Genomic DNA, 20,932 nt, shown 5'->3' on the forward strand with positions numbered 1-20,932 from the left:
AGGGTAGTTTCCCAGAGGTTTGTTCAAAGAGAAGCAAGCCTGTCAAGCAGACAGGAGGTGTAGCAGGGGCATCACTTTCTTCTCCCATTTTGATGAAGCTTGATAGACTCTTGATGCTGAGTTTTGCAGGGACTGAGCAGCATATTGGTGTCACAGCACTGCAGGGCCTTATAAAACTGATCCCCCCGAGCAGAGGCACTGATGGGTGATTTAGCACTGTGTCTTCCTGGAGGGATGCTCCAGAGGAGGTGGTATGAGTAGCTTTGCGCTATCTGATATTTATATAGGATATTAAGCTACTGGAGAGTGTCCAGAGGAGGGCCATGAAATTGTTGAAGGATGTAGACTGGAAGTGGTATGACGAGTACCTAAAGTCGCTCAGTTTGTTCAGCCTGGATGAGAGGAGACTGAGGTGAGACCTCATGACCGTCTACAGCTTTCTCACTAAGGGAGGAGGAAGAAGAGGAGGAGCAGACACCGATCTCTTCTCTCTGGAGACCAATGACAGAATGCAAGGGAATGGCAGGAGGATGTGTCAGGGGAGCAAGGGAAGCAATGGGCCACAGTTAGCAGCTTTGTGCTACTGCTTTCTGATCAGGAGAGCACCTCTGAAAAACTCTCTGCAGTCTCTCTTGTGGGCACTTAGTCTGGCCCCTGTGTCTTGTGCACTTCACCCGAGTTGAGCTGGCAGCAGTGAGGATGTGCATCTATGCTCTTGGTAATCTGCTTAGAACTTCTCAGATTTTTTTCTGCTATAACAAGTCAGATGTGCCAGGGGAGGTTTAGGTTGGACATTAGAGAAAGGTTCTTCACCCAGAGGGTGGTGGAGCACTGGAATAGGCTCCCCAGGGAGGTGTCACGGCCCCAAGCCCGACGGTGTTCAAGAAGAGACTGGAAAATGCCCTCAGACACATGGTGTGAATTTTGGGGTTGTCGTATGCAGGGACAGGAGTTGGACTCGATGATCCTTGTGGATCCCTTCCAACTCAGGACATTCTATGTTTCTATGATCTGCCTGGTGCACTGATTCCTCCGTGAGGGGAGAAAAAGGGGACTTTGCCTTGCGGGAGCCAGCCTTAGACACCTGATGACTCTCTGCTCATGCTGCTGAGTGGGGCTGATGTCTAGGAAAGTCAGCTCAGGAGGTGCAAATGGTTCTTGCTGCTCTCAGCATCCCCACGCTGTGTGAGCCCCACAAACCCAGTACCAGATCCAGGAGCCCAAAGGTGGATCCTTCAGACCCCAGCCTTGCTGGATGGCACTGAATTTGTGCTTACCATGCTGTCAAGAGAAGGAAAGCACAACTACAACTGCCTGGTTGGCCAAGCTCCTGATGGAAATTAATACTGCTGCTCAGATCATCTCATCTTAATAATGGCAGATCAGGGCACCCACGATGGTACAGGAGTACAATTTTATGCTGTGTATTGGAAAAGAAAAAAGTTATGGTACAGTGAGATGAGAACTTGTAGGTGCACCCCATTTGTTAATGGACTTGTAATTCTCTTGCTGACACATTAGCACATTAAAAAGGCATTTTGCAGGCTCTTGAACATGTCAGCGAAGGTCCATTTCCATCATTTTCCCAGCCCACTGACACGGACTCCTGTGGGCAACCAGCCGTGTCTCCCAGACAGTTTGGTAATGCGCCGTGTCCTCTCCATACTCCACCCCTGGCTTTTACGCTTGGATGAAGCTATAGCCCTATGGCAGAGTTGTCTAACATGAACCAGAAATACAGCACCAGGAATTGTTTGGTATAGGATGTACCCAGATGCCTACACCTCAGCTGAAGATGTTGAACGTTGTTTCCCTTACTGCTGTGGTGAGGAGTTGTGCCAGGCTGTAATTTACTCCTGAAATACCCTGGCATGAAAAACAGAAGTTAATCTTTTGGGGGAGATAGGTATGCTTATCTTTGAAGAAAAGAACTGCATTAGTAAAGTAACAGAGGGATTTGATTCTACTGTTGCAACAAAGATAATAAATATTCATTTCTGAAAGATAGAGGTGGATGTGAGGATGATAAAATAGGTGTGCAAGACCCGAGTGACAGGTGCTGAATAACTCATGAGGAGGATCCTGGGATTTAGTTATGGCATCAAGAAATTTAATGTCCTGCAAGAGCCGTTCCCTGCAAACAGAGAGAATAAGGTCTGTTCTGTCCCAGCGATTCCCCCTGGTATGAGCACAAAGAATAGCTCCCAGCAGCCCGTCACACTCTGGACAAAAGCAGGATTAATGATAGTGTTTCACATTGGCCTTTACCCTACCTGCCTCATTGTGGTCTGAACCTCCTGGGGATGGGAAGGTCTTATTAATTAATTCTCTTAATTCAAGCACATGTAACTGATTTATATGCAGTCTAGGGCCTGATCCTGCAGGGCATGAGCTGACTTTGGGAAGGCACACAGCTTTCCAAATCCCCAGCAGAAGGGAATCACTGGATCTATGCTGCAAAATAAGCAGCAAGGGTATTTAGGAAACCTGTACTGATGTTTCCCCAGTGTAGCTAATACATGGCATTTGTTGCTTATCAGTGCTGCAGATTCAGCTCAGCCAAAATTCACTTTCTGGGGACAGGTGCATGTTTGGTTTCATTCATGGGCGAAGCAGAGTCTGGAAGAAGATGGGAGAAAACAGTGTTGGGGAGAGCATGGGATTTGACTGCTCGAGGATGCAAAGGATTAGTTGTCCTTCTCATCAGGGGATGGAGAGATGTGGCCGTTTGGCAAGTGCTTGAGCTGGTCCCAACCAACTGCTCTTTCATCTCAGCGTGCCCCGTCCCCAGACTCGCTGCAGTGACCAGCCTGCTGCTAATGCAGGAAACAACTCGTCCCGGGGACAGTTCTAGCAAGTGCATGCATGCCCTCTGCATGGACAGGAGCTGATGCTGTGGTCTCATTCCCCTCTCTCAGGCAGTATCCCAGTGCCGGGGGACCAAGCTAGTGGGGCCAGCAGCTGAGGTTTGGCAGTCCCTGCCCTCCCCAGACAGCCAGACCAGTAGGTATGATGGATAGGCCATTCAGTGGGTCACGGCACCTTTCCCACTCGCGTCAGAATCACCAAAGAATTAAAGTCCCCAAACAATCGGGCAGTATTTTTAAATTTTAAATAACAATAAGCCCTTGTCCTGCTGAAACTGCAGCTCCTGGGCTTGTTCTACCACTTAACCTCTCCACTGCCAGCAGGGATGAGCCCAAGTCCAGGCAAGGTCCCTCCACTCCTGCATTCACTGCTTCCCTGCAGGGATGGCCACATCCTGCCTCTTCCACCCTGGAGCATGATCCTGTCCACAGGCAAGCCCAGCAAACCTTGGCAAAGATCCTGGCAACGTGCCTTTGTGGCCAAGGAGGCCAATGGTATCCTGAGGTGCATAAGAAGAGTGTGGCCAGCAGGTTAAGGGAGGTTCTCCTCCCACTCTGCCCTGGTGAGGCCACATCTGGAGTACTGCATCCAGTTCTGGGCTCTCCAGTTTAAGAGCGACAAGGAATTACTGGAGGAAGTACAGCAACAGGGTAAAAAGATGATCATAGGTCTGGAGCATCTTTCCTATGTGGGAAAGACTGGGAGAACTGGGTCTGTTCAGCCTGGAGAAGAGAAGGCTGAGAACAGATCTTATTTATGTTTATAAATATCTCAAGGGTGGGTGTCAAGAGGATGGGACCAGACTCTTTTTACTGGTGCCAAATGATAGGGTGAGAGGCAACAGCAACAGACTGAAGCACAGAAGGTTTCATCTGAATGTGAAGAGAAACTTCTTTACTTTGAGGGTGATGGAGCACTGGAACAGGCTGCCCAGGGAGGTTGTGGAGTCTCCTTCTCTGGAGACATTCAAGACCCACCTGGACACATTGCTTTGTGATCTGCTCTAGGTGAACCTGCTGTAGGAAGTGGGTTGGACTGGATGATCTCCAGAGGTCTCTTCCAATCTTAACCATTCCGTGATTCTGTGACATTTACTGGAGTAGCCGATCCCACACTGCCCATTGTCCTGACCCAGAGCCACACAACTCCTCTGCCATGACCACTGTGCCCTGGGATGGATAGCAAAGTGCCCCTTGCATCCCTCAGGGCAGTGCTTGAAGTAAACAAACAAGATTTATTTATTTTTGTCTATCTAGTGTGTGAGATAGAAGTACAAACAGCCATAAAAAATGAAAATGTTGTTATTATCACCAAAATTAACTTTTAAAATTGAGCAACACCAACCCTGTCAAGTTCCTCAAATTGAAGGCTTGCTCCTTCAAATGTGCAATAAATCATTTCAAGATTAATTGTCCTTTTGAAAACATATTTAATTTTTCCGTCCCCTTGTGTTGCAGAGATGCCAAAAAAAAACATGAAAGTCCTTAAATTAACTATTATAGATACATAAACCAGCAGGTAGCACCTTTTTTCTTTAGTCAAAAGGAAAAATAATTTACTTCCATTTTTTCTTTCACTGTAAATGTGACAGAAGAAATGTCTTTCCAAATAGGAGTCTTTTCTCTCAGGAGGTATCTAGCGTGTGTGCATACGTGTATGTGTGGAGTCCTCCTTCATCGAAAATATACAGTAATTTTGCCTGTCTCACTGCCCTTCTCTAAAAATGCTGAAAGCACATACTTATTTTGCAGCAGTGTTGCTCTGAGGTACGCCCCAAGTGCCTGAAACAGAAGCAAGCAGCTTTAAGAAATGACGAAAACCTTAGATACCCATGTGCAGTGAAAATGAACCATCGGGACAAACACAGTAAGTGGCTTCTGTTGGAGGGGTTATTCTGACTCGGAAATGCCTTAGGAGAGAGCTACGATGTGAGGGGAAGCTTTGAACACGGATGCCTTTGGACAGTTGGCAGTGGAGAGGCAGTCAGCACCACTGAGAAGGCAGAGGACCCACCAGTCATGTCCTGAAGGCCAAGTGTTACCATCTGAGTGACGACACTAAGCCAAGGGGAGCGAAGTCTGAAGTCAAGGTGAGAATGGAAAGAATCCGTAACATATTTACTTTATAAGCAGTGTCAATTAGCAGGTCAAATTTTAGTGTCTGAAGTCTTGGGTCAGGGTACCCTAGAAGGCCGTATTTTAAAATGTGACAGATTTTTTGTTGGGGGGGGGGGGGGGCGGCGGGAACAGCTGGCTATACTTCCTATTGCAAATCCAAAACACCGCTTCATACAGGCTGTAAATGGAGCATGTTCTGTTTTATCTTGCTGAGAGGAAGGAAATTATTCATTTTTACTTGAGTACCATAATCTCCCACCATGAGGCAAGCTTTCCTGGCCAGGCTGGATGAAGCTCTGAGCAACCTGATCTAGTTGAAGGTGTCCCTCATTGCAGGGGGGCTGGACTGGATGACCTTTGAAGGTTCCTTCCAACCCAAACTATTCTATGATTCTATGATCAGCATGCTTTCCTATGGCCTGCTTGTTCATCAGCTGCATTGAGGGGGCAAAGACGATGCTCAGAGAGCTTGAACAGCAGCTCGACAGCAATATGTAGGAGACAGGCCAAACAGCCTGCACTTCTAGGGCAAAGGAACACACCTCTGACTTTATCTCCTGATGCTCTCCTGGGAGCTACAGCTAAACATGGAGGAGCTGTTGTGGTCCAGAGCATCCTCCCACCTACAGCTGTGGTAGAAATATTTAGCATCTTCTGCAGAAAACAAGCCTGCTGTGCTAGGGGAGCCGTTCAGTAAAGTGGATCCTCCTCAGGGATGCAGAGGACCACCAAGGATGCCATCCCAGGCACTGTGCACAGGGAAAGTAGAAGCTTGGGAGCTCATGGAACAGCTGGCATTCCTGGCAGGAGCAGGATTGGGCCACCTCTCTGAAAACACAAGCAGTTGCCTGATAATTATAGCCAGAGAGTTTTAGATAAAAGTTACAGCTTACCTTTATCTGTGGTGACTGTAGTTATTTTTGCTCGTCATCAAAACAAACTGCTGGATGTAGGATTAAAGCAGAGGAATGAGGTAGACATATGAATTATGAATCTTGCATCTCAAATTTTTGCCAAAAATAGCGTGATGCACCAAATACATCTAAGATAAGTGTTCTCTAGCTTTGAAGGGCTGGAAATGATACCAGCTTCAAGGAAAAAGTTTCGTTGTGTATGAAAAAAACTAATTGACAACTTTCCTTGACTTTTTTGGCATCCAGTAGTTCCTAAATTCTGTATATAACTTTTGTAACAGTGATACTTCTGCATTTTGGCTGCTCATCTTGAAATGCTTCACTGGGATTTGTTTTTCAGCAGGTGAATGCTAAGTATTTGCCAAAACCCAGCTGTCAGGAGGGGATCAGAGAACCAAACACTGAGACACTCAAACCCAGATGGTCACTTTTGGGCAGGAACAAGACTCTGTATCTTTCCTACCTCTTCTCACTTCATCATCACTAAGTGCCCCGGAACTTGCAACGTGGGATCATTAGAATTTCTTAAATAAATTTCATGGTTTCCACATCAGAGCTTTGGGGAAGGAGACCTCCTTTCCAGAGCACTGTCACGGCTACAGAGGAGTACAGAGGGTGAAAAGTGGAAAGACTTAGTCAGAAATAAAATGCTGATGGGTCCTAGATACCCAGATCACTGGATAACCACATAAATAACTTTGTTTATTGTGGATAGGACTCCCAAGCTTACCATTCTCAGTGTTACCCCAGCCATGCTGATGGGACACCTGCCTATACACCGTGCTCCACTTCTACCCCAGCCCTCAAGAGACTTTAGTTTATCGCCTGCCCAGCTCCTAAAACAAAATGAAATTCCCTATCCTGTGCATTATTTTTTATCTGGACTTTTAAAAACACCATTATCACTGCATCGCTTGGAGGCAGGATTATTCAGTGTCCGTGCTGGGAAACTGCAGCACTGCCGCTGCTCAGAAAGAAGCACACCCATAAACAGCAAATAGAGATGCTTCTGATACTCATAGAATAGATTTAGACATACCCAGCCATATAATTATTATGATTTCTTTTTCCTGGAAAACATTTATTTGGGTCTGATTGCTGCTAGAGGCAGCTGCTGGTTTGTGTTCAATTCAGGGCCTGGAGATCGCTAGAACATACTTGATTTCTTCCTTGGCTTTACATGATAGGAATTTAGTGAAGAGTGGCTGACTTGTGGCTGGGGTGTCCATCTTCCATCTTTTCATGAGACTGAAAGAGGCGCTTTGTTCAGTCCCCAAAAATGCATTTCCACTTATTCTTCCAGAAGCAATGGAGAGGATCCCTTTTCCTTGGGGTGATGAAGTTTGGAAGGTGAAAGTCACTCAGTCCCCACTTTGTTATCTTCTAGGCATAGTGTTGGACCAAGATGTTTACTCGACTATTCTCCTGTTGGACAATTACTCTGATGAGGGGAGGGAGTTTTAGTGGAGGTTATTTAACACCCTCAAGCTTTGTTGTATATTTATGTTCGTTGCTTTAAATATACATAAATGCTAAGTCTAAATGATGAATGGTGGTGAGCAAGTAACTGGGAGACAAACTCCATCAATACTCCAGTGTTAATTTGTTTTTTAAGTCAGGAAGACAACAAGGTACTACTTCTGTGTCACACTTCAGTAAAAGCCTGGGTAACATTCCTGAGTCCTCCTCTGTCTACTTATCAGCTGGTTGAATGGCCTTCACCCTATATTGTTTAGGCAAACAATCCCTGATGTGGTGTCCAGGAGCTTTATGAAGGAAAAAAAAATAAAGCCAAACAAAGACAAAAGAAAAACAAAACCAGGAAAGCCTGAACCATACTTCTTTGTGGCTGTGGGCATGGCTTTGCAGAGAAAGGGTATGGGTCCAGTGTCAGCAGGCTTGGAGCACTTTATTGTGACAGACGGGTTCATTTGCAAGGCAGAAGATTGCCTGCTCATTTTGGTTGAACAATTTAGTTGGACAGACCCTGCTAATGCCTATGCCTATACCCTTTGTATTTAATAAACCTTGTACTGAGCATACTTCAGGGTTCAAAAAGGATTCAGTAACTCATTGAAAGACATTAAAGATATTACAGTTCTTTTTTTTTATGCATCCAGAGTGGGAATAGAAAGACGTCAGGAAGGTGTTATAAGAGAGTGAACATTTATCTGAGATGCTATTTATATTTCATTGAATTGGCTGAAAAGGACTGCAGAAGGCAAATAATGAGTGAGGGATTCAGGCGGGCAGGCAGCCATCCCACTGTGCACAAAGGACAGTGTCTTGACAGATGATTTAATGACTCCAGCGTGTGCAGAGGGGCCAGAGACCAGGTGGAAATATCCTGCATTCAGGGCACAGCTTGAGCGGGGAAAAAATGTGATGTGGTGCCTGCTTTCTCCCTTGCTTACAGTTTGATGGTCCTTGTGCCACTGGTTTTGATTTGTGTGGGGTCATTCCTTCTGAAAGCAGGTGCCATGCCTGCCTTCCCCAGGTTCAAGTGTCTTCTGGGGTGAATTAGCTCGTCAGATTTGCATTGAGCCCCAGCTGCTCACCTTACCACATCCCTCAGAAGGAGCCTGAACAAGTGCTGTTGTGTATGAGTGTTTTCCATAATACCCTAATTTCTGGAACGGGCCAGAAAAAAAGAAATACAGCTCTGAGCCTGAAGCTGAGAAAAGATGAATCTAGGGGGTGCCCATCCAGGGTAAGGAGACAGAAAGAAGGAAGAAAGGTTTTCTGAACACAGAGCCATTTTGGAGAGGCACATTTCTGCTTTATGGTGAGGTGGCTACGAACAGTGGTAATTAAAACCAGCTGCCCATGTCATTGTCTCATATATATGCAAGACTAAACCACCAATGTCAGACATCAGCATAAAATCTGCTGCAAGTGAAAAGACAGACAAGTGCAAATAAGCCCTTCATGAATTTTCAACGATAAATCTGAAAGATGTAGTGTTAAAGGCTGACCTCATGCCTGAGCTTGGCTTGTCTGTGTAAAACCAGATCATCAGTGAGGTCAGTGCAATCTTTACTGACTGTAACCTCAACCTCGGCTTGTTTCACTTAGTGGATATACAGTCCTCTAAGTGCTTTGAGTTCTTCCATGCAGCCAGACTTCCCAGAGCATGAAAATTCTATACGTGGCTGGCTGACCAGTGAATTGCTTAATTAATATTTGAAAAATCAGATTGCACTGCCTTTGCATATTCATTTATGGTTGATGGATGCTATTCCTGCAGGGCCATTTTGCTGATGGAAACTGTCCAGCTCACCTGCAGGTCTTTTATTATTGAAGCAAATTGGTGAAACATCTCTTTGAAAAAAGAAGAAAAAAAAGTCTCCCACCCTATTACTGAACTGCGAAGTGCCATCAACAGTACATATGTTGTACAGGTCCCCTTTCTAAGTACAAAAGTCCCAATAGGAGGCTCAAAAAATATGTTTAAATAATCTTGTGAACCTCGGTATGTGCTAAAAATGCCTCCAATGGCGTTTACCACTGTTCCCTAACGCAAACACTGGGAATAATTATCTTTTGTTGGCAGATGTTCTGTGTTGAGATCAAGAGGCTGTTGAGCCGTATTTCTTTTATTTGCATTACTGGAGGAAAGAGCAAATGGAACAAATGTAAGCAAACATTTATTTTTCTTCTCCTTTGATGTCATGGTGCTCCCCTTGTAAACATGTATAACCTGAAAGCATCTTGGGCAAGATTTTCCCCCTCTGCCACAGCTTCAATCAGTGCTAAACCAAGAACCTAATAGTGGGTTACATTTCTGACAAAAACCCGATGCACTAGCGATAGATCTGCAGATATCATAGAATCACAGAATCATTTTGGTTGGAAGAGACATTTTGGCTTGCCTAGCAGGCTACTGGCTATTTATGGCAAGGCAACAATGGGAGAAAAATGCCATCAAGCTGAGTGGGTAATGCTTAGTTCTTACTTCTTCAGGATTTAAATGAGTGCCCAAAGTGCAGGGCAGCATGGAGTCCATCCCAGGGTTCCTGACTTGTATTTATAGCTGGCTCTGAGTGACTGTTATTTAAGTGTTCCAAAGAAGCCTTTCTAATTAGTCCTTTCTCAGTAGTATTGCCACACCCTCTTGCTTCTTAATTGCCAGAGTTGTTTATTTTGTCCAGATAACAGCAAGAATTAGGTTGTCTTTAGATCCAAAAAGGCCCACAATTATGCCCACACAACTCAAAATCTATGTTAGTCAGGTCACTTCTGAATTTGTAGTGTCGTCTGCGTGTAGTAAGAACAACAGCCAGGTTTGTTTTTCTGCACTAAAACTGATGAACTAAGGAAACATACTTCACTGCCAGTAACGCAGCTCCATTTTTCACAGGTTCCCTATTTGAAAGCCCTAGGAGTCTTATTCCCACGTTTTGTTATATCCAAAACTGAACTAAGTCGCATCAGTGATTTACATTTCCAAGAGCTCAGGTATCAACAGGTCTTGCAAGCTGGGACAGTTAATTTCATTAAAGATTGCAGAATAAAGGATAATCATCTCAGCTACAGCTTGGCAATAGCTTGGAACGAATTTTCAGGTATGAGTGTAGGAAAATATTGGTTTAAATGCTCTCCCTGCAGCTTTGAATGACAATGAGATGGAGAGAGAGTCTGAAATAGATGCATAACTTGAACTGCAAGCAGTAACTGATAAGGAAACTGGGGCAGAGGGAATGACTCAGTTGGCTGTGGTGCAGTAGCAAATCCACATGGGGCTTTGGGAATGTTCATCCCTGCCAGTGATAATGCACCAACCACAGAGATGATTATGACAGTCAGAGAAATTCGGAGAGCAATAATGAAAAATAACCAAAGCAATGAACCAGTGGGAACTTCAGAGTCAAAGGGCACAAAGGACAACGTTTTGAAAATAAAAGGAAGAAAAGGGATTGAGAGGATCTTTGATTTAAAGGCTTCTTCCTGCAGGTTTTATCTCTCCAGACACAAAAATACAAGGCTTATGTCTATTCCCTTAAGAACTGAACAACATGTCAAAAAGGAGAGAGAGACAGAGGGAGAGAAGGCCTTCCAAGATAACATTTAATCATCATAAAAATGTGTGCATGGATGTGACAAGGAGAAAAAAATGCATATATTTGAAAAATAAATATGTAAGAGAAATCTAACCAAATAGTAAAAAAAAAATAAAAGGAAAAAAATAAAAAGTGCTATAATGTGTGCAGTGACTTGGACAGAGTAGGATAGATAAATACACACTGCCAGCTGATTTCCTTTCAGAAGATGACTATTCCATGTTTCAAGGGAGCGTCTCCCTTTTTCAACCAAGTGGTCCCTAATGCCGACAGATGACATATCGATGCTTACGTGTCCTGTTTTGGGGTTTCATGCAAGTATTTTCCATTCTCTTTTCAAGGGCTTTTTCAATATATTTGCTATATGCATAAACAGGCCTTTAGGGACCCATTATAAAAAGCAGCATTGAAAATAACTCCATCCTCATGTCTCATTTCACACTTCCAGTGGCAATCACATGAATGTGTCCCCTTTGGGGAAAGGGTGACTCCTAAATTGTGTTTAAGCCCTTGTTCAGAAAGTCAGAAACGCTAACTCAGCTACATTGCATTCCTATCAGGAGCAGCAAAAGTGAAGGCTTACATGTCACCTAGCTTATTTATCACCACCACCCAAGCCAGTGTATATCAGATATCAGGAACTAATATGGAAGCACAAGAAATTAAGGAGTGTTGTGGGAAGGTGTATGTAACTACATGTGCACATTTTTTATTTATGTATTTATTATCATTAGTCCAAGTTCAGCCTTGAAAAAATTCAATTTACCCCACGTCTTCTGTCTAGCAGTGTGAGAATGACCCGTGTGTCTGCAGAGCTGGATCATTGCCCAAACACTGAGGGTTTCCTGTCTACAAGAGGTGATGTCCTCACCACACCTCTGGCTCTACACAGTCCTCACCCCCTCTTCAGAAGTGACATGTGGAGGCCTGGAGAAAGACAAAATGTTGACTGCATTCTCAACTCCATTAAGGTGTGTAATACTGCAGACAGGTACTTAGTGGGGTTTCCAGGAGTTCATTCCCGCAGCCCACCTGGCTCTCATGGTCCCCCAAGGCAAGTGTCAAGGCCCTTGGGCACCTATGGACCATAACAACCCTGGTCAGCCCCACCTGGGACCCTCACCCAGGCATGCAGCTCAGCTCTGAGCTGGACCTGGTGCAAACACATTGAAAAAAAACAAAACATGAGAATTGAGGGGGACAAAGATACTCACAAGCTGTCGGGTTACCCTGCCAGACCTTTTTTGGATAGGGGCCATCCCAGGCATCACCCCTGTGCCCTGGTGCTTTGCAGAGGGCAGAGCTCTGCTCCCCCATCACTCTTGCTGCTGCACTATTTATAGGTAGGCAGCACCTTCCGAGTCACCCTTGTCTCAGGTTGGCTTCCCTGACTTAGATGTTGTGCACAAGCCTAATGGAAGCGTTTATGATCACATCCCTTCCTTTGGGACAGACCTAATGTGTTTTTTACCTCCCATTAACATTGTTTATGCACTTATTAAGATTAAGAGACAAAGTCATGTGCTCCTTCACTGCTGTAGCAAGGCAGCTTTAGGTCTTACTGCCTTTGGGTCTTAGGGACCTGGAAGTAACATAAAATCTACTTGGCAAAAGGCAGGGCTTGCTATTTGATTTGAGTGGGAAGGAGAAAGATTTAACCTCAGGGGGAGGGGTCACCTTCCCAGCTGGCCTCTAAATCTGTGTATGCAAATCCCTCATTTGTCTGACCAGACCGAGTATTTCAAAAGCTTTTGGGGTTTTTGTTTAACTGGTTTAAGAGCTTGGCTAATGCATAAGGTATAGCAAAAACCAGCTCTGTGCTACACACGATTCTGAGTTATCTCACCACTCCTATCACAGCCTGAAATGAAAGAAAATAAACAGCTGATTACAGGCTAGAGCTGTATGCTTTACTGGTTTACATGCCTGGGAGCAGCCTGGGATGTATCTATATACTTTATAAGTGCCGTTGTTTAGGCTTGTATTTTGCCATAGATTTAAAGCAGAAACCATTCCGAAGACCTCTCTGCTAGGAAGATTATTCTTGCCTATTATTAGCACTCTGCTCTTTCAGCGAGAGCTCATGAGCCAATATGCAGAGTTTTAAAGGACTTCAAAGTGTCATTGGGAACCAAGTGATATGTGTGTTAAAAAGGGTTTAATGGAGCTGCAGTCACTGTAGCACAGTGTCTTTTTATAGCAAGTTTTTACAGCATTAAGAAAAACATCCTGCAGATTTCAGTAGGATTGGCATATGGATAAGGTGCTTTGCACTATGATTTTTGTTTATCTGCTATAAAAAAAAAAAAACAGCATTGCTAGCTATAGAGAAAATGATAAGCAGGAGCAGGTCTGGAAAACTCATGCAACAGCTATTACTTCTATTTTGGGCTTTTTTTTTTTCTTTTTTTAGAAAAAAAAATACATTTGGAAACCCATGTCTTGGTTTAGAGAATGGAGATATGGAGTGATTAGTATTCACACTGAAGCTTTAAACAGTATTTTTTTTTCCTCAGAGCTGCTGGATTATATTATCATTACCACAAGGCAAATCCTGCTTATCAGAGTTGAGGCAAACTTTCTGGGACTGTGTTTAAAAATGTCACAGGTCGGGCTCCCGCAGAAAATAAGTAGTTTGCGAAAACTACATTAAATATGAAAGCCGACCTGATGCCTATGTGGTCATGTTGATCTGCAGGAATGTCTGAAGATTTGTCATGGAATCACTGATTTTAATAAATTTTCTATTTCTCCTTTTACAGTACCATTTACAAGCCTCCTTTAATTATGCCCGGGATGCCAAATGAGACAGGCTCCTCATTACCTTTAAGCAACCCAAGTCAACAGCCTGCCCACTTCTGAAAGAGCCAGGCAAGGAGTGGAAGGGAAAGACGAATACCCACAGCCAGCTGGGGAGGTAAGAGAATTGCCCAGGGTTATACAAAAAGGCAGAGGTAGAGGTGGGATGTAGCTTTGGCCTTCCAGTGCCTCAGTCCTACATTGTACTCATAGACCCAACCGTGCATGCACAGGGACTGAGCTGTTTGGACTTGCTCTACCTCTGAAGCGATATCATTTAAACACATTTTACTCACTGCTTTTGCTTCAGACTGGGGAACAACTGGTTTCTGCCTTATCTGGAGGATGTAAAAAAAAAAAAAAAAAGAGACAGGGAAACCTTTAGTTGTTGTGACTGCCAAAGCAGGAAAAGCTCAGGATTTTTCAAGCCTTGCAGGCAGCTGGGAGCTGCAAACGAGTGCGCTCGAAGCTGATGTGAAGAGTGGTTCAGCCCCCACAGCTGCCTCCTGTTCCCATGGCTTGACCCCAGCAAAAACAAAGCCCTGACAAAACCCTGGTGTGGGAGCCCTGTCCCTCTCACCACTTTGTGACTCCAGCCCCAGCGGCATCTTGCTTTTATTTTTTGTGCCTGGTCCTCTCAAATGAAAATGCTGCTCGAAAAATCTTACAGAAGCAGACGGAGATATATATATATATATTTTTTTTGTCTGCGGAGGAGGGCAGAGAAGAGGCAGCAAGGGGAAAGGGTTTCTGGAGTCGTGTTGTGTTTTTTTTTTTTTTCTTTTTGCAACACTAGTTGTTTAGGGGAGTGTCTTACGTTATTAATGCTGAGTGGCTCCAGCAACTACTGTGGTTTAAGGTCGTTAGTCATCTGCCGCTACGGCAGGAGACGCAGCAGCGCTGAGCCAGAGCTGTTCATGCAACCCCCTTGGTCCTCCCAGGCCAGCAGGTTGGGAAGAGCCGCAAACGGGGCAGCGGGGGCGTGGGAGGGGGGTGCGGGGAATGACCTGGGGTGCCCACATCTATGGGTCTTGCTGGGGTGTGGTGGGTGCCCCCCCAAATGGACTGAGAGGGGCTGAGGGGTGTGCAGAAGGCAGGAGCCAGGAGAGCACCTGCTATGTGTGGGTGCGAGATCCTCTGTGCACCCCATGAGAGGGCAGATGTGGATGTCCTCCCTCCAGGAAGCAGCCCCTGCATTACATTTAGCAACATGGGTGCTGAGCCTCCTTTCACAGCAAGCTGCTCATGAGAAAAGGATGCAGGATGCTCCCTGAGCATTCAGGGAATACAGGTCCATGTGTACCCTTCCCACCTGATTTCTTCCTTTTTTCCTTCCTTAGGATGAGGGGGTCAAGGCAAATATTCCTTAATGTATTCTGCATCCTCTGGCTCACGCTTCTGCTAAAGGCTGCCTCTTCCTTACCTCTCCCCCATGGAAATGACCCACCAGCCCCTTCACTCCCCTCTGGGCTGTACAAAGGACACACCTGTGTTGGTATGTATTCAGGTTTTGTTTGCCTGCTGGACTAGTTCATTTGTTACTTCACCAGTGAGCTGAGAATTCCTCTGCACATCGTAAATCACTCCTTTATCTATTTCAACAGCTATACTACAAAATACTCACAGTCTTTGTTGAAATAACTACCAAAGATTTTGCAAGGCCAGCATGGTGTCTGGAATTATTTTATGATTTTGTTTTTGAGTGGCTGCTTCCCAAAGTTCATGTTTTTACTCTGTGGGGAACAGCATCTGAAAAGCTGGCTTTAACATCTGCAGGTCTGGAAACAAGTTGTTATGGGGTCCTGGTATTTGTTAGGGTTCACGATGCTTTTTGCTTAACTGCAGGACAGCAAAGGTTTCCCTCAGACTTGCCCAGGGTCTCCTCATTGATTTCATTGCCTAGGAAACAATTCTTAAGAATTCTTGGTCCATATGCAGGCCAGAGAGCTTTGTGGTCTGGATGGCCATCTCCGGGTAGCCAAGTTGCAAGGTCTGTTTCCTCACATTTCCTTTCTGTTTCGTGAGCACATGCATCTGCATGACATGTACTAAAGTGGGGCGGGCATGTTTTGGCAACCCCTCCTCTCATGTCACTTGGTGACTGTGGCGATCTCCATAGCATCTATAGCTAGGGGTATCCTATAGCCCCAGCTGTTTAAGTGATTCCCAAAGCAAGACCAATAATGCCAAAGTCAACATGAACTGTGGGTATTTCTGCACCAGAAATGCCCTTGGTGGGAAACTGTATACCTAAAGAGACGTGGTAGCTTATATTTTATATGTGAGCAAGTTTTAAACGATGGATATGACTCATGCATTGTGATCAAACATTTTATTTTCTTTTCTTTTAGCTTTTGTGCTGTAAACATAAATCCTGTCACAGTTCTCCATCCTTCAGAAGGAAATATTTCCTTTCAGCCCCAAATTATTTTCTCTGTGGCTCAAGGAGCACAATTAGAAATAATAATCCTACACTTGATAAAAACAGCTTTTTGCCTTACTTCTGAGCTGTCTGCAGTGCCTCTGCAGATTTTGGGGCTGGTGAGGCAGGGTGAACTGAAAGCGGGGTGAAGTCAGGTCGGTGAGGCTTGCGGAGCCCCTGCTGGGGTTCAGCCACCAGCCAGAAAATGAGAGCAAGTTGTGAAAAGCAGAAATGGCTGTCAGAGGCTGACCTTGTTTGGGCTGACAGCCACATAAGCAGTGACCCAGCAGCTGCCAGACCGAGAGGGAAGTGGTGGCTTTTAATGGTGAGATCTTTAGGCAGCTACCGTTTCAATGTTGCAGGAAAGGCGGTGAGCGTGCTCACCCGTATGATTTTTACGCTGCTGTTTTTTAAATGTCAGGTATGAGCATCCTATTGTCCCAGCAAGGCTCTAAATTCCTAAAGTGACTGTACGTTGGATTGAATTTGCCTTGCACAAGATAAATTGGGCACCAGCCATTTTGCTGGGACCACTGAGCATCGCCCCAGCATGTTTGGTCAGCGGGTAGACAGCAAAAGAACTGCCTCATGTAACAGTTACTCTCTCTGAGGTGTCCCTTCACCTAAAAGCCTCCACATGAGCTTGACTTGGGACCAAAACAGACCATCTACACTTCTGTAAACCACAACCTAAAAATGAAGCACACAGGGCATTAAACCACACAGGCCAGGCCTAGCAAGGAGGGCTGCTGCCTGCAAGCCCAGAAGGCCACCTCTGGGCTTTCAGTGATCATCTGTTCTCTCAAGTAACCCTTGAAAACACTGACAAGCCATCCACATCTCTTCCCTTTCACAAGTGGGAAAGGGAGCAGCTGTGGGTTACACCTGCTGTGGCATGGAGCAGGGATAATGTCAGTTCTTGTGGCTGATTCAGTGACCAGCCCTTTTAGGAGCAGAAATTAAGCTGAGATTAACTGCAGCTGTGGGAGGAAGCTTGTGATTTCCTTTCAACAGCTCAACCCCAGACCCTGCTAGCTCAGTTTGCCATCTGGGAAGGCATTGGGAGAGAGCCCCAAAAACTTTTTCCGTGTCTTCTTGCCCTTATAGATCAAGATAGCATTTTTAACATGAAAAATGTCAAGTATGTAGGAGATTTTATTGAAGAAATTGACTTTTCAATGCAAGTTAAATGCGTGGTCAGATGTGTAATCTTTCAAAGTTATTTGCCTCTCTTTTTCTGAGGGAAATGAGGTGTCTGCACTTTGAATAATCATTTCTGATCACTTCTGTGTGTGTACCACCTGCATGATCGGGATTGCTATGTTAGTAGCCAAACCAGTCAGAAAATGGATGCTCTTTCAGTAACAAACCCAAGAAAATATTTTCCATTAAGCCTTTCCACTGAAAGTATCACACTTATTAAAGAAAAATGTAGAAATGATATGACAGGAGAGCAAAATGCAACTCTGGTAGCTCTGTTGAATGTGATACAACTTGGTTGATGCCACCTTCTGTTGCCCTTGCTAATAGTGCTCCCTGGGTTGGCCGCATCTCCCCCAGTATACTCTGGTAACACTGGGAAGGCATCTGGATGCTTCAAGAGACTTCCCTGCACATCCTAGGAAATGTATTCTGGGAAGCACCTATATGCTGGTACTGAATAAGGCTGGAAGAGAGGAGGGTATGTGTCCAGGGAGGTGCCACAGCAGGCTGAACAATTCAGATGACATAGGGGGAGGTTGACCAAAACATTTCTGCTTTCAAATTTTTACTTGTCTAAATAAGAAGGTGACTTTTTTTACAGCAAACTTGTGTTAGAAAACATCTGGAGAAAAGTTTTAGTCAGCCTCAGTAACTACAGAAAAAGTCATATCATTTTTGCTGCATTTTCTTGAAAAATTTGGCTGCTTCATTCAGGGAAAATCTTTTCATAACTGATTTGGTGTAAAAGTAAAGCATTTGGAAAGTGTTCCCACTTGAAAAGGGCTTCAATACTACTGCCCTTTAGAATTATGGAAAAGAGAGGCAAAGGACCTGATGATGATCCTCCTGGCCATAAGATCAGATGTAGTATACCAAAGCAGTTCCTAACCATCTCCAACCTGCTCTTAAATAGATACATGGTCTTTCTTTGACCCTGTAAGTAGAAAAAAAATTTCCCAATATCTGACAGTCTCTTTTTTCCATCAGTGTTTCTTGCCTCCCAGGCTGGAAAGAATGCCAGCCTTTTGCATAACATGAAATCAGCTCAGGTACTTCCTCTGGGCCTCTTGCACGCTTGGTGTGTGATATATTCTTCTGCTTTTTCCTTATGGTAGACAAAAGGGTTTTAATAAGTTTTCCACTATGCAAAGGCCCATGAAGCTGTGTCTCCTCATGTAAAGATGGTGGTTTTTTTTCTCTGTGCACTGTTTTTGAAGCTGGACACTAGGTCTGGTTTTTTATTTCTGGGTTTGTTACTGACTGGCAGTATGGCTTAAGGGTTTTATTCAGGGCAAGACCTGGAAACCCTTTTGCTGGGTACAACCTCAGAATTTCAGTTGGACATCCTGACAACAGGGCGTTGTGTATTTTTCTCTCAAAAAACAAGTTTGAAAGAGCCGTTTAGATACTCTGGTCTTTGATTTCCCCACCTGTTAAATGAAAGAAGTACTGCCTATTTCACAGGGCAAGTAAAGTTTTACTTAAGTTAAAATTCACAAAGACAGTACAGTAACATTGTGAACTGTTCACACTTGCTGTTAATGTTTCATCATACCTAAGATCATGTTCTTTAATTTTCTACTACTTTTGATTAATTTTTAAAGGTTTTATTCCACACCTCTCACCACCCTTAAAGAGTCTTTGCAAATTATCCTGTTCTTTAGCAAAGGTGAATTCATCCAGAAGGATGTGAAGCAACCTCAGGAAAGGCGGAAGCTGCCCTGGAGGACACAGAAAGTGGGGGGGATACTGAAAAGCAGGAGGGAACTGCTGTGTTCATCTCTCTTCAACATAGTGCTGAGAGGAAATTTGAGGAATCAGTCAGTTAAACATCAATTCCTAGAAAAATCCTGCAATAGTTAATAAAACTTTGTAAAAGCGCCATTCAGAAGTAAATATGAGTAAGATCCTCACTGGACTTATCAAGGAGAAACAATGTCAGATCAATCTAATTTTCTTTTCTGGTGTGATAATGGCATGTAAGCACAGAAGGAGTAGTAGATATTACAGCTGGACTTTAGCAGGGATTTTGGCACCACCTAAGCACTAATCTAATGGCTGAGAGATATGTGACATTGATTAAGCTTCTACAGGGCAGGACAAAACTGATGGGTGGCCTTGTTGAGAGAGTAATTACGAGTGACTCACTCCCTAAGTGGAAGGATGTACAAAATGAGGTCTTTCTTGGACCTCTGTTTTGAACATAGTATCGTTCAATATATTCATTAGCCAGGATAATGAAATAGTGTGCTATTAAATTAGCAGCTAATTTAAAGCTGAAAAGGTTTGCAATGGAGGGCAGGATTAAATTCATAACAATCTTGAAAACTTGGAGTATTTGCCCCCCCCAAAAGATCATTTTAATATGGGTATGTTGAAGGCACTTCAGCAGAAGCAGTCAATGACACACGTAGCAGATGAGGAATAACCAGCAGGGTAGCATCCCTAGGGAAGATCATCTGGGCTTAGTGGCACAATGATGGCATGCTGTCACAAAGAATGCACACGCTGCGTACACTGGGATGTGTCAACAGGAGAGTGACAGGAGTTTTTGGAGAAAAACAAACATGAACTGTAAAGAAAGACTGAATAAATTAGAATTATTAAGTCTAGAGAAGAAAAACTTGAGAAAAAACATGATATCTGTCCTCTAAAACATTAAAGGGGTGATCTGTACTCCAGGTTCATAACAGCTACGGCAAGAAATAACAGAAATGGATACCAGTAGGGACATTCAGGTTAGGCAGAAAATTTTCTAATGATAGTGATAAGTGAGCCCTGTCACCAGTTCCTGAGAAGGCTGTGGAAGACCTCATTAGAGATCTTAACAGATCTGTGTCTGCCCTGTCCCTTTGGAATGACATATATGCCATAGATCAGCTACTAGGGCAGAGGCTTGTGTGAGATGACTTCTGCTAGGCTGGCTTTTCGGGGTTTCTGTGCTGTGACCACAAGAACCATTTACAAATAGCAAGGTTTATTTATTTTCTCCCCAGCAGCAGACTGCCCTGCTCTTTAGGCGATTAACTTTGGCTGCCCTTATTGGAAGGAAGGGATTAGTCAGGGAGTGCTCAATAGAGTCAGACAGCAGCGCTTTCCATCTCCTTTGCTCGCGAGCAGAGATCCTGCAAGTCAGCAGCCAGGAAAGCAAATTTCCGTGTCTTTATACCTGATATAATGCCATTCTCAGCAAACTTTGCAGGTCACCTCTTCCCTTAACCCACTAGCATATAATTCCTGGCGTATGAAGAAGCATGTTTTTGAAATGTATTTTTAGCGTGGATTACATTAAAGAATGGATGTTTCCAAGCTTCCCAGCAGTGTAAAACACCAGCTTCTACCTGTGTTGATTTGTGTGATAGTCAATGTCCCCAACAGTTTGCCTCCGTCAAGCTGTGCGTGAATGCAGGGATGAAATATGCCCTGTGGTGCGGCAGCAGGACTGGTGGCATTTGGAGTTCCCAATAACCTCAACACAATGGAACACGCCAAATGGACTTGGAGGCTTTTAATAACTGCGCTCAGACAAAGTAGCTGTACACATATTGT

At 44.3% G+C, this 20,932-nt stretch overlaps 1 protein-coding gene across 1 annotated transcript in view; it reads left to right on the forward strand.

Moving 5' to 3' along the window:
- Positions 1-14,139: 14,139 nt before the first annotated feature.
- AOAH (acyloxyacyl hydrolase) overlaps positions 14,140-20,932 on the forward strand; it is a gene marked incomplete at its 3' end in the record, with an annotated part of 82,532 nt that continues 75,739 nt past the window's right edge. The window contains exons 1-2 of the mRNA XM_080338718.1: positions 14,140-14,707; positions 15,099-15,253. Of these exons, the coding sequence (XP_080194844.1) occupies positions 14,400-14,707; positions 15,099-15,253 (463 nt within the window). The 5' untranslated portion in view covers positions 14,140-14,399. The remainder of the gene's footprint in view (positions 14,708-15,098; positions 15,254-20,932) is intronic.

This window comes from Nesoenas mayeri (genome assembly GCF_963082525.1).
Source record: "Nesoenas mayeri genome assembly, chromosome: 2".
Taxonomy (NCBI): domain Eukaryota; kingdom Metazoa; phylum Chordata; class Aves; order Columbiformes; family Columbidae; genus Nesoenas; species Nesoenas mayeri.